A 14,383-nucleotide genomic window follows, 5' to 3' on the forward strand; every position below is an offset into this window, starting at 1 on the left:
TGTAATAATATAGCACATTTTAAATGGCAATGAATGTTAATATGGGAAAAAAATACTTTCTTTATTAAAATAAGCATAAATCATTTAGCATATTTAATAAGCACACTAAATCTTTTCCCACTCACTATTTCTGTGTTTGCAGTGTTTGACAGGAATGGAGTGCACACAATCTCTTCCTCCCACATACAGTACGTGAAGAGATATAAAACACACACACACACACACTTGCACTAAAAAACATGGAGGCAGCTCCAGATTATGTTTTGACAGACGGGTGCTGACACAGCTTTAATCCTTTGCAACTCCCCCACCAGTCTTCTTCAAGTCAGATTCAAACAGTTTAAAGTAAATCACTCATTCCTCCTTGTTTGTAAATGAGAAGTGTTAAGTGTTAAAAAAGTCAAAACATGATAAATAAGATATGAACAGACAGGATTACAACATTTTGTATTCTATTATGTGCAAGACTGCTAGGGGAGTGTTTGATTGAATATTAAAGCAAATAAATATGTTTGAGACCAGGCAGCCTAACCTTGATCAGAGAAAAAATTATAACTATCCACAAAGATCTATATTTCTTTGTTTTAACCAACAAAGGCATCCCCCCTTTGTGCTTTCCATGACATCACTGTGTAACAGGCAGGTTACTCAATAAAACTAACAATGCTGCAAGCCAGGTTAAAACTCTGTTACATCATGCGAGACAAAGTGTCAGAACAGCTAGATCTGAATATCACTATACCAGTCTTGGGCTAAAAACATAAAATAAAAATAAATAAAGAGCAGTTGGCGTAGTTTCCAACACAAGAAATATAAACATACATGTACAGTAATATGAAAAAAAAAATACGAGGGTGGACAAAAAAACCCTTTCATAACAACTTACGTAAATGCAGTTAAAAGCTGCAATAGTCCTTATCTCACACATTGCCTTGCAAAAGTACTGATACCCATTGAATATTTCCATTTATCAGTTAAATTGATCATCAAAAGATTAAGAGTGTGGTACAATTGCTGTGTGGAGGGAAAACTAACACCACACATGGCGCTGAACATAATGTAGTATCCTACTGTGGGGCTGTTTTCATTAATCATGGAGAGGGAAGCTGGTCAGAGATGATTGGATGATGGATGGAGCTAAATAAAGAGCAACCATGGGGAGAAAACCTGTTAGAGCCTGCGAAAGACTTGAAACTACAGTAGAGGTTTACCTTCCAAGACGGTTGCAACTCTAAACATCCACACAGAAGCACAATGCAATACATCATAGTGTGTTAATTTGTTAGAATTTTGCAGTCAAAGTCCACAGTACAATTTTCAGATGGACATACGTAAAATATATCAAAAAACCATGTTTCCTTGTCCTTTCACTTCACAATTATGCACTACTTTGTGTCGACGTAGGACCTAAAATCCTAATAAAATGCATCAACGTTTGTGATTTGCTTAATAGAGTGGGTATAAATACTTTTTCAAGGTACTGTGCCGATGTTCAGTTTGGTTACTGAATAATGAAAAACTAGTTTGGAGAGAAATCTGGATGTTGTTTTCCTCTGGTATTCCATGATCCATAGACACGAGTAGGTAGTACATGTATTGAAATGCACACAAAAATAAAATCTGAACATAAAATGCAAATATTTTGTAACATCTAAACTCTAAAATGCCACCTGGCAAGAGATATGGTAAGGTTGATTCAGATCTTATTGTCTGAACAAGTAAAAAAGGCCATAGATCTCTGAGACTGTAAAGCCAGACAGTGTGCTTACAAGCATTTTTTTTTTTATAATTAACATTTAAATATTTTTCAACAAGTCAGATTCACACACCTCTGTGAGTTCATACAACCACAAATCGCATGATAGAATATAAACATTACATTTCCACAGACACAATGACCTGAATACATTTTGGCACACCAGAAATCCAAATCTGAAACTACTATTACAGAGTTTAGCTCAGTTTGGAACTGCATACTTCCTCTGCTGGATACCTAACTTTTGGCCATGTCAAGCAACAGCCTATAACAGCTGAAAAAAGGCTTAGTGCAAAAACTAAAATCTTGCAATGCATGCATGCAACGGAACCCGCAGTTATGCCTAAACAAATATAAAATATCACACTTTCATCACACGCCCCAAGATCAGAAACAACCAGTCAAGATACGTTTTGCTGGAGTCATAACCACAGCAACTGACCATCATCTTCAACAATCAGTCTTTCAAATAATGCATTTCTTAAAATATTTTCTAATAATAGAAAAATACCTCAACAGCTTTATTTAACGGAAAGGTTTTGGATCTATGTCCATAATGACCAAAATATGAAGCTAAAATTCAGGTCAAGTAACCCCCATGTTCTGTGTGTTCTAGAAAGGCCACAGGAACTCTTAAATTCAAATTTGCTAAAATATTGAAGTATTCCCTATGTTTTCCTTTCCATATATGCAAGACCAATCCATTAGAGTAGCAGGTGTACACCTGAGTAGTGACAGACTGCCAATGAGTGAACAATTCTCTCCGGTGCTAAGAGGAAGGAAAAGCAACCATATCAAAGTTCTCCAGGTTTCTGGTTGCAGCCGGAGCACACGCGTACAGGGTGATCCCAGCCCCGCGAAGGGACCGTTCGACGCTGTGGGGAGCACTCATCACACACTCCTTGGCCACAGGCACGGCAGTGGTGCTTGGACAGCTTGGCAGTGAACTCGCGCTGGCAGTTGTGGCACGACAGGATGTCCTGGTCAGGCACCCAATAGGCAGGACGGGCTGCGTCTTTCACTAGGCCTACGGAGAAAATGGAACAAAAATATAGTCATCGACAACACACTAACACGTCTTCGACAATATAAAAGCAGCAAGGTGAAGATTAATATTGCTGAGAAAAGAGTCAGAGATCAAGACGGAGTTTAATCTGTCAGTCTGATGATAAATAGCATTAGAGCTACTGAAAAGTTGCTGAAAAACTTAGTGTCCTGGAAAAAGTACTCATGCATATTGAGCAGTCTCACATTTTGTCACATTATAATCACAAACTTCAATATTTTTTAGTGGAACTTAATGTGCATTCTTTGTAAAGTGAAAGGAAAATTACCATTTTTTACAAACAATTAGAAAAACACATGGCATAAATTGGTATTCAGTGGACCTGAAGCTACTCTGTAGAACCACATTTTGCTGCAGTTACATCTGCAAGTCCTTTTGATTAATGGCGTATGTCTCCTCCCTCATCCTTCTTGCAACATGGCTCAAGCTCAGTCAAATTGGATATGAAGGGTCTGTGTAAATTTTTAAGTCCTGCCACATATTCTCATTTAGGTCTGGCCTTTGACTGAGCCATTCAAACACATGCGTATGCTTTGATCTAAATCATTCAATTTTAGCTCTGACTGCAATAAAACATGTTGATGTTTTGCACTTGTAATGATGCAAGATGTGAAAAAGTATGATCATGACTTTGAGTCAAAATAGTGGAGAAAGTTATTGCTCAAGTCCTTTTTACCTGTTATTGTTATTGCTCAAGTTCCCTTTACCTACCCTTTACAGAAAATTAGACCTGCAGAGTACATATCACTTTTTATATCATAAACAATTTTTTACCTAACTACAGGCACTAAAAACACTGATTGTGCATATTCTTAATCATAAATGTCTCAAGTGGACCATTACTATGCGGTGAATAAAATCTTTAGGAGACATGATTCTTGTTACCATGGAAAAAAAAAAACTAGTAAGTAGGTGGTCTAATTTTGTTGTGATTGGAGTAGAGTTTGCTCTGAGGTATTTTAGGGATGGCCATGAATACAGAGACATTTCCAGCAGGATATCAGGTTATCAAAAACATATTTATCAAAGCCTTTGAGAAGTACATTCAAGTCAACATCAGGCTAGCATGTAATAACCTAACAAACACATTAAAACAGTCAATATATTTCTTAAGAAGCAAATTAGGCAAAAGAATGTCACAATATGTCACTCACTGAACACAACAGAGCCGTGTTTCTGACACATAATTGTTTCTTACACAAATAAGTCCCTTTAGTGCTACACAATATATCCATTAATAAAAAATACATGTATTGAGTTCAACACAGCAGATAAAATTTGAAGATTCAGCTCAGTGAACAACGCTGTTGCTAGCTAGCCTTTTACTAGTTTTATTAAAGATTCATTTCATGATACAGATTCACAAGACGATTCAGCCGTTTTAAGTTCTTCTTTGGGGAGGAGGTACTTTCCTCAAAAGTTTGAGTTTACTCGGGACGTTGAGGGAGGGGCTAGAGTAATGATCACATTTGCACCCTGGTAATCTATTTTTACATAGACAGAGGCAGTGCAAACTGAATTTAAAGCATAAAAAAATGGCCTCATAAAGCTATTCTGGGACGTGGAAAAAGTTATTGAGGAGGAAATGCACCTAGTAAAAAAGAATTAATAGAAGATAGCCAGAAACTTAGGCTGCAGTGTCTGAAACATATTGATAATGAAGTAGAAAAGAGTTGTAGCTGTGAGAAGAAATAATTAGTTCAATTTTGACTGGAGGGATTGAAAGACTTAGATCTAACTCCTTCACAAAAACCGCTGCAAACTGAAGAAATTCAACATCGACAGTTTTTTTGTGTGCGTATAAATACAAAACACTTCTTTGAGCATTTCATTATGTATAGAGCTCTGAATAAAAAAATAAATAAAGATGACAAAGGAGCAACAAATCAAAGAAATTGCTGATTAGATCACAATAGTAAGGTTATCAAGCTGTAAAAATGTAGCTCATGGAACATCATGGTGGCGTAGGGGTAAAGCGTGACTCATGTATGGAGACTTAGTCATTCAGATGCAAAAACAGCAACTTCTGGCAAACCCACTTCTTTAAACATTAATGTTAAAATTATAATTCTTTGGTAAATCAAATGTGCAGGTATAAAACAGGCTTTACGGTTAATACATTCAAAGATTTTAAGCCACATTTTATCCTCTTAGCTATACCCATATAGTTTTCTGGTTTGATAAGGATTTTTACTTTAAGTCATTGTTTGATTTAAAGTAAGCAATTAGCTTTGTTTGTTATTTCTCACTTATTTAAGTTTAATTGACCTGACTTGTGCATAACAGCTGTCAGAAACTTGATCTATGGATATGTTTATCCACAAAATAAGCTTTATGAGACTCAACCACAAGGGGGCAATATACTACCCATTTTGAATCTTCCATACCTACCTACATAACTATATCTGATTTTTGAGCAATACTTACCAAGTGGGATGTCAATAGCAGTAGCCACAACCCCTATGGTGTTGGTAACAGCCTCTCCAACCTTCCTGGCCAGAGTCCCACCTTCTTCCTCCTCAAGCTCTGACGCAAGTATTTCTGCACAAAGAAGAAAAACCTCAATAAAAAAAAAATAAAAAAAAAGGTATGCTCATATAAAGATTAAATACCAGCATAAACAGGAAGAGGAATGACATTTAAAATCTGTGAGGGCGTACCTGCATACGAAGCTCTCTGCTCAAAGCAAACGTCACAGACTCTGACAGGGGCAAGACCCCAGCCTCTCTCGGGGACGGGCGCAGCTTTGGAGGAGCAGCCGTCACAGAAGCCCTCCCCGCAGGCACGGCAGTGATGCTTGGTGTCGTTATCCTGGAAGACTGCGTGACACTTGTGGCACATCTTGTACAGAGGGAAACGCAATAACAGCACATGTTGTTATTGATCAAGAGCTGAAGGGAGGAGGCTGCAACCAGCAGCATTTCCCTGTTTCATTTTGTGACAGGCACGCATTAAGTTGTGCAACGGGAGCACAGTGCTATAGAGGGTAAACATCCCCCTGGACATGAAAGTGTTGACTTGGCTGCTGGTGGCGGGTGGCAGAGGGCGAGTCTGTGTCACTCACCATGATGAGGGAGTTGGGTTTCCAGTAGGCCGGGGCGATCTGATCTGTCAGCCAAGAGGTGACAGCCTTAGCAGGTTTCACGCCGAGCTCCGATACCGACTGGGCCACTAGATTGACGCCATCTAGAAGCCGCTGCGCAGCGTTGTTGTTGTCCTTTAAAAAGCCGTCAGACTGCAAAACCAACAGAAGAATCTGTTTGAATGTCACAATATTTCAAGGTCTGCATCATGCGACAGTTTGGATTTTGTGAAATGAGGATCTGTGAAGCTATGAGTAAAAATACTATTTATTTAGCTGATTTTAGCAATAAATAAAAAAAAAACTGAAACTGAAAACATGTTCATATCTGTGAAATTCAACATTTAATACAGTGAAATATATTATCTGACTACAAGCCAAGTCAAGGTGATGTGGCTATTTGAGATATGCAGCACGACTTGCCCAATTCTTGTATACCACATATGTAGGCCACCTCTATGGCATTTACACAACTGATATTCAAATCTCACTGCAATGACCCAATACCATGTAAAAATGCAATTGCTCCTCTTACTTACATGGGGTGGCAAATACATTTAACTGAAAATACATCTGACAGCACAAACTACTTTCTGATTAATTCAGCTAATAATTCTCTGACCACTGTGGTCAGAGAGCAGTGAAGTTATTCCTTGAATGTGTAAAAAAAATACAACAGTGACATAACAGCTAAAGTAACTTATCCTATCCTGATTCAGTAGATCTCTGAAAACTTAATCCGAATACCAAATGTGTGTGCCCACTATATAAACTGGACTTTATTGGACTTAAAAGATGTGACAGGAACTAGCTTTAGTTTGCTGCAGTGTTACTACACAGATATGTAGAACAGACCAGGGGGCTGTATGACTCGTTAATCTGCTCTTTTGCATCAGTTGTGCAGAGACATTGGAAACGGAAGAGTCCTGTGCATTTCCAGATCATGCAGTCATCAGAAAATTATCCTGGCCCATCCGCTGGTCTTGCAGTCATCACAACACGTATATTATTTGGCTAATAAAGCAGTGACAAAAGCATACATTTCCCTTCGAACGATTATAAGCCAGGGGTCTTCAACCTGTGGCTTTTCAGGATCTACACAATGACTGTTAGTGAAACTGCTCATTTGCTGCAAAAGTCAGTAGAATTTTACATATAACAGTTACAAAAAGGCTAATTTCAGTGGGCGTATATTATATAATAATGCAAAGAATTTACAAGACGGTGAAAAAAATGGTACAAGAAAAACAAATTTTTTTTCCATACATTTTTGTCAAAGTACACACTTCTTTCCTCAATCCCTGTCAAAATAGAGCATTTCAATAAAGAAAACATATTATTTCTCATTTTGTAAAAATGTTTATGTTGTTTTAATTGTCATGGTTTGGCATCTTAACCATAACATATGTTTCATAAAAAAGTAATTTTTAAAACTTGACATGTTTCTTTTTTGTGATGTAAGCTTTACAGCCTTAGAAAAATGTTATCAGAATGATGACAAAAGTGGCTGCTAGGATTATAAAGGTGTAGTTATTTTATAGTGGATAAAATATAGTCATATATAAAACAACATATTTTTACTGCATAATAACTTCACTTCAAACAATGATATCACTTAAAAATAGATGCAAGCAGTTTGCTTTTATTACCCCAGGCCAAACATGCTGGATCTCAGTGCGGACGACTGTGTCCACAGGGTCCTGGTTGCCATACCAGTACTGGCGGCTCCGGTAGATCACGCCACAGTTTGGACATTCAATAACGTAACTAAACATATGGAAAAAGGGAAAGATAAATACGTTTAAATATGTTCATTATCTAAACAAAATAAATATAATGAGAGCGTCTCTTTTTGGACTGAATTGAAAGTCACCTATATGGATGAGTATCAATGTTTTTCTGAACCTTAAAATAATTTACGGTTTACAAACCAGTAACCAGTAAGTGTGTGTTAAAATCTACAGTTGTTTTTTGTTTTTGTTTGTTTTTAATAAAATCCACTAGATTTTGTTATGCAATTTTATTTCAATATTTAGTGTTAATGCTGTTAAGTTTATTACACCTCAAGGATCTGATAATGATCCGTGCCTTGTATAATGTAATAAGCATGTTGAGTAAAGCTTGGATCAACATCGTCAGGTGAACTTCCCCGTTACTCACCCAGACCAGGCGTATCTGGCGAGGCCCATCCATGGGGAGTCTGAGGAAGCAGATGTTTTTGGGACGACCAACACTTCCTTCCCTCCTTCATAACAAGCCTGAGATGAAAATATTATTCCAAGTAATGCCTAATCAATTAATCAAGAAAGTGTATTTTTAGCATTGTACCTAAAAACAGAATAACAAAAAATAAGGTTGAGCAACTATGCGTACCTTACAAGTGAAAATGCGATTATCATACTGCGCAGAGTAACGGCAGCGTTCCTTCGCCTCGTGGTACGACCCTTCCTGTAAGTGGTTCATGCTACTCTTGCAGCCAGATCTGTGATAAATGCATTTATTAATTATGAACATTGAAATAGATGGGGCGACAGCTGTTGTTTTTAAAAAAAAGCAAGAGTACTGACCCACAACTGAGGCAACAGCTGGAACAGGTGAAGTACTCATCAGGAAAGAAACAGCTGTGTGCTGCAACCTCACCTGCGATTTCTCCATTAAAGCGCTCACTCAATGCCTGCAAGAACAGTGACAAAAAAAAAGAAAAAAAAAAAGAAAAAAAACTTTCAATTATAACCGCAACTAAACAGAGTCGGTTACACTACGAATCAGCATAAACTATGTTCAGTGTCACTCATTGAGATCAGCAAGGTCAAGTAAACATCCAGCCAGATTAAAGCGGATTAATTATTGAAAAGTCAGCGGACATGCAGCTCTACCTGCAGGGCTTTGAAGATGACGCCCGGGGTACGAGGAGAACGCGTGGCGTTGTTATCGAGGAGCTGCTCCAGTTTATTCTGCAAGCCCCGGAAATCGGTTGGAGGACTGAGAGTCTGTGTGCCCCAATACTGGAAGGAGCTGAAGGCTTCAGGAAAGCGGGAAAGCTTCCTAAAGCGCTCCAACAGCAGCCGATCCACAGACTCCAGTGATTTATCTACAGTAGGACAAAGAGGGAATATGACATTCACCAAAGTTTTTGAACAAATGACGTGTTCACATGACTGAGTGTGCACAAACAGGACCTTTTTTCTTTTCCTAATACTATAATTTCACATAGCAATAACAAATAGGACTTCTAATTTATGTTGTGTATTCTTTTCCTCTCAAAGCAATAACAAAACTAGAAAACCAATACTGCACATCACCCTGGACACACCAAGGTGAAACATGGTAATATCAGACAAAATGTGCAGTACAGGCTAAAATGAAATATAATGGACAAATATATTTAGTGTAAAGCTGGTAGAGACATAGCCCAAATGAATTATTTTGTGATACTTTATGTTGGTGTTTCACATAAACTCCAAATTTAATACAGTAAGTTTGTTTTGTGACATCCATCTATTCGTTTTCTGTACGTGTGAATGCATTTTGTGTTCAGAGGGAGTGTTTTACTGTCATTTTAAGGGCTATTGTTTACACAACATAAAGTGCAATGCAAAGTGATAACTTGCTGCAAGGAAAATGAGTGTGTGTCACCTGAACCCAGGAGCTTGGTGTGGACGGTTTCATGGAAGATGACCACCGCAGGACCCAGGGTGGACAGAGGGACATCCAGTCCACAGCGGGCCGTCGTGGCTTTTAGCTCCTTGGTGAAATGCTTCAGGTAAGCATCAGAGGCGTCACCGAGAAACTTGAAAAGGTCATCATGGAGGCGGTCAGCATGAGTGCGGTAAATGATGAGGTCGGAGACAGCGAGCACCTTGAGTAAAAGACGAGTTCTCTGGCCCTGTTTGGAGCTGTTGCCAAGTAACCCCTCTGTATCAATGACCACAATCTTACGGATGGGGTCGAATGCTGCCCATACACCCACTGTGCAGGACTCCTGTGTGGGAGACGTTTTGAAGACTTCCCTGCCCATGAAGAAGGTATGGTTCAGGGTGTGCGACTTGCCCTCCCCCGTGTTACCAAAGATGGACACCACCTTCAGCAGCTGGTTGGGGTTGCACCCAAGGGATCTCATGAACGACAATTCATCTTTTATCTTGAGAGGAACAACAGAGAGTAAACAGCATTAACCACAAAATTTAAGACCGACGAATCCTCACGAAAACCTAATTTACAAAAGACAACTCCACAAAGGGATTAGACTGCCACCAGTGCAGAGCTTATTAGGGGAGTAACACCAAACAAGTGGGAAGATTTCTGAATTTGTGGTATTATGCAATCAAGAAGCAACTTAAAACTTTAAGGAAAAACATTCTAACACTCTGCAAGAAGTATCAGGATTGAATTGCAGAGAACCAGCTCACAGCAGTTTTTCAGACTCTTTGGGTCATGGGGAAAAAGACTGCAAAGAGAAAAAAAGGTGAACGCTCCCAATTTTGCCAAAAAACTAGGATAAAAAACAACATCCTGCACAAAAACTTTGCCCAGTGATTCAGAAGCAATTTTGTGAAAAAAAACCCGGTTTTTCCACCCCAAGGGAGTGTCGTGTAACAAGGCAAAATAGAAGTGGCAACTTCTAATTTGCTTGTGTAATGTGTAATATTGTGTAATGTTTTGATGAAGAAATCAAAACATTGCACAATTTTGGATTCATGGCCAAGAAACTGCAGAAATAGTCCTTTTGACAACTTAGAGATTGTTTTCAGAGACTTGATCTGTTCCTCGGTAACAGCAGTGAGGTTTGTCCAAAGCACATTTTCAGACTGTCTGAAAAACATTTTGAATGAAAGCACAAGTGACTGAAACAAAGTGGGTGGAAGAACAGGAAGAACTCACCTGCATTTCTTCATTCTCATCAACTAAGAGAAAGCTCGACACCTTCTCCAGAAGCCGTGTTTTCTCAGATGACTCAGGCACATCAGCGTTCTGGACAGAAGTCTTGGCAGTGTTCACTTCAGCTTGTTTGGGTGGTGGAGGGAAAGATATGAGCTGGTGTTTTTTCTTGCTGCTCCCGCTGTGGGTACGTTTCTGACAATCTTGACACAGATTCACCTTGCAATTCTGGCAGCGAACCACAGACCTGAGGCGTTTGCTGCCATCCCCATTCCCTCCTTTGCAGTTGTCACAGTAGGGAACATGGCCAGGACCAACTGGGACCCGGTCGTGGTTCCTCAGGTGTTCCTGACGGTGGAGCTCCAGCTCACACCTGACACACTGAAGGGTTTTGCAGTCATCACACTCAAATGCCGCCTCTTCGGAGCCACCACAGGAATAATTCTCTTGACATGTTAAACTTGTATTGACTCCCTTTTCAGATGACGAGCCATGCCCACTCATTGTTTATTAGAAGATTATCTTAAATTCGGATTATTACTTTATTAGAGGAGCAGCTATTTCCAAAAAAAACTGTTAACGTGAAATGCACACAAAGTAATATATTTAACTGAAATGATACTATATTAATAAATAATCTTAAGACAGTTGCATGCTGACAGTTTTAGCTGCTTTTAACTTGATTAAGTTATAAAAATTGTTGAAGGTGATTTAGCTGTTTTAAATAATGTAATTTATTGCTGCTAAAAGTAATGCTAACAGATATGCTAAACACAAAGTTAGCTTGCCAGTGCAATAAAAGTTGGTGATTACGTTGGGTTATTTTTATAAACACATCCCTAAGGTATATCTGTGATCGATTTTTATTTTCCAACTTCAATTCCTAACTTAATAAATGTGGTGCTAAAAAAATATATTGTATAAATCTGAGGGAACAGACAGTACCAAGCGAATAACGGGAGCTTTTTCTGACATAAATATGTGTGTAAATGTCAATGCTAACAACAGGCTGGCTAGCAAAACAAACTGAGCTTAGGAAGCTAATTTATCAAATTAATTTCTCTATGATTCAGCCTCAGTTCGGCTTACAGCTGGCCTAATTTAGCGATTTGTGTTTTAACTTTTTTCTCCACAGACAAGCAGCAAACGCTAATGTTCCTCATCCGTCCAAAACAAGCAGCTAGCCTCCTGTTTGTCAACTGAACTGAGGAGGCATATACAAATTTAGCCGGTGAGAGAACCGCTGGTAACTGCGGCTGGTTTGGCTTTAAATCGAGAGGGAAATCCTCCCAATTACGTTTTTAAAAGTCCTTTAAAGTCTTACTGTGTTTGAATCCTTCCGAGCAGTGTCATTGTTTTGTTCTTCAGCCCCCCCTCCCTTGCAGGTTTCTGTAGCTACGTTGTGTTGTTGCTAGGTCAGATCAGCTGATCTGATTATTTCAGTCAAAGAGGTGAAGAAGGAAGTAGAGTGCTGTGGCATGACGGGAAACGTAGTTCTACACGGTAAACTCTCTTCTGGGTAATTGGAGATGTAAGTATTACGTATTTATACACCAATTCACCTTTTATCAAATTACAATCCCAACTTAAATGTATTTCATGAGAATTTTATGCGATAGATCTAAACTATGTGGCCCATAGGGAAATGGAAATTCTATGATTAACATTTTATAATCAAAAATCTGAAGAGAGCACATGGATTTCAATTCTGTTTTCAATTCACTTTGTTTATATAGTACAACTTCACAATATATCATCTCAACACACTTTACAAAAAAAGTCAACTCAATCATACTGATCCTACAGATAGTTCGTTTTAATATTTGTAGTTCAATCCAAATACAACTGGACTTTAAAACTATGAGAAAATCCTAGGGAAATATGCAAAACATATTACAAATCTAAACAGCAACAACAGACAAAGTTGAACAAATAAGATACTTCCACACTGCCCTAATGCAAAAATGAATCTGAATAATTTTCTCCAACCAACAAAAGATTTTAATTGTTTAAGTGGGTTTATGTTTCTAGATTTAGTACTTTCATGTCTGTGCTTGATAGCAGATACAGAACCAAACACAGCTTTGAGGTTGCGCTGTGTCAGTGCTGAGCACTCATAGTCCTGAGCTCTGATTCTGTCTGCAAGGCTCTTGGCTCGCCTGAAGCCCTGTTGGTGAAGATCAAAGGATGTCCACATTGTGATGCAGGTTAGGGTGAGTTCCCACCAGAATAATGGGGAAATCGGGTTTGCGCCTCTGATCTGGGAAATCCACCTGCAGAGATGGTGTGGAACGGTGACCAGGCTGAAACAGAGGATGACGACGTCCACATGGGGGTAGCAGAGACAGCAAAAAGTGACCAAACTCATCCTGACAGATGAAATAGAAAACGGTGATAAGCAATTGACTCATATTTCTGTTTACAGAAGGCTGTGAAATTCACCTGTACAGCTGTACCGGTCGGCTTGATCCGAGTTGGGATTCAAGTCACGTGAAGAAAACCTGCCAGTTAAATAGAAAAAGTGATAGAAGAGAGCACGCTTCAGCTCTCACCAGCTGGCCGATCTTCAGCCACCCCAGTTGAGGCCTTAGCGGCGGCTTCTCCGGTGGAAATAACCGCCTTTCTGCAGTTTTTAGGAACTTTTTAAAGCAATGTCTTGTTTACAAGACATCGTAATTAAACTTTCCAATTTACATATAAATTGGAAAGTTCATTTAGACGTAAATTCAGGTTAGAATTCGCAGTAAGACAAAAGGGGGGAAAAAACCAACACTTTGGCCCTATGAGATGCTATTTCCAAGCAACACAATCTTCACCAAATGAAGGCAAACTGAGGGCCAAAGGGCACAGCTGGATTGGCATTGTTACACTGTCATCAGCTGTTGTTTATAGCAGCAACATTGTGTGCTTTGGTTTATCCTGCCTTTTCTTCTAAGGTGACTGAGTTCATAAATTCACACATAACTGGACTGTTAGACAGCAGCTGGAAAATATGCCCCGTCTTGATTTTATTATTCTATTACTTACTGATATAAGTAATAATTATTTTTACAAATTAATTCTCAGTAGTCTCAAAGCTAATGCTTTCAGGTGATAATCCTTAACAAACTATGTTTAGTTGGCTGACAAAACAGTCAAATTTATTTTATCAATGATCATAAAAAATACACCAATTAATCTGCAGAATATATTGCTAACTGAAATAAGTAGCCTTCAGAATTACTGAACATAAACAGCCCCAAGGACATTTTGACCTCGTGGCTTTCTGTATTTCACCTCCTTTGAGCTTAGTGCATTGTTCTGCAGAGTCAAGGTTGTAAGTTACTTTCTTCCATAGGCGTAGGAAGCGGGGGGAGGGGGGGGACATGTCCCCCCCAACATTGAAGAGAGTCACATTCGTCCCCCCCAATAATTTCACCTCAGTTGCGAAGAATTTTAAAATCTTCCACTCGCATGCTTTATTTTGAAGGCGCACAACAGCGCATTAGCAGAGCGCTTCCTTCCCCCCCGCCCCCATCTGAACGGCTCAGAATAAAGGCAGTAGCAGACGGGGTCAGAGACACTCAGTTTGAATAAGGTAAACGATCTGTCAGGAATTTTG

The 14,383-nt window shown here is 39.0% G+C and overlaps 1 protein-coding gene across 1 annotated transcript; it reads right to left on the reverse strand.

Moving 5' to 3' along the window:
- Positions 1-256: 256 nt before the first annotated feature.
- LOC103458508 (zinc finger FYVE domain-containing protein 1-like) lies at positions 257-12,229 on the reverse strand. Its single transcript, XM_008399364.3, has 11 exons — positions 10,786-12,229; positions 9,541-10,045; positions 8,781-8,995; positions 8,472-8,578; positions 8,278-8,386; positions 8,065-8,162; positions 7,554-7,671; positions 5,887-6,057; positions 5,483-5,663; positions 5,250-5,363; positions 257-2,783 (listed from the first exon to the last, which is right to left on the reverse strand). The coding sequence occupies exons 1-11, from the start codon at positions 11,284-11,286 to the stop codon at positions 2,551-2,553; spliced, it is 2,352 nt and encodes a 783-aa protein (XP_008397586.2). The 5' UTR covers positions 11,287-12,229; the 3' UTR covers positions 257-2,550.
- Between the last annotated feature and the right edge of the window lie 2,154 nt (positions 12,230-14,383).

Source organism: Poecilia reticulata, chromosome 22, assembly GCF_904066995.2.
Source record: "Poecilia reticulata chromosome 22, P_reticulata-male-v2, whole genome shotgun sequence".
In the NCBI taxonomy this organism is placed as follows: domain Eukaryota; kingdom Metazoa; phylum Chordata; class Actinopteri; order Cyprinodontiformes; family Poeciliidae; genus Poecilia; species Poecilia reticulata.

Bases quoted from the DNA above. Each gene is read 5' to 3' on its own strand.
- LOC103458508 (XM_008399364.3), bottom strand. From the start codon at position 11,286: ATGAGTGGGCATGGCTCGTCATCTGAAAAGGGAGTCAATACAAGTTTA. The intron at 8,579-8,780 runs GTAGAGCTGCAT...CTGTTCTTGCAG, and splicing joins TCATCTTCAAAGCCCTGCAG to GCATTGAGTGAGCGCTTTAA. The intron at 5,364-5,482 runs GTACGCCCTCAC...TTCTTTGTGCAG, and splicing joins GCAGAGAGCTTCGTATGCAG to AAATACTTGCGTCAGAGCTT.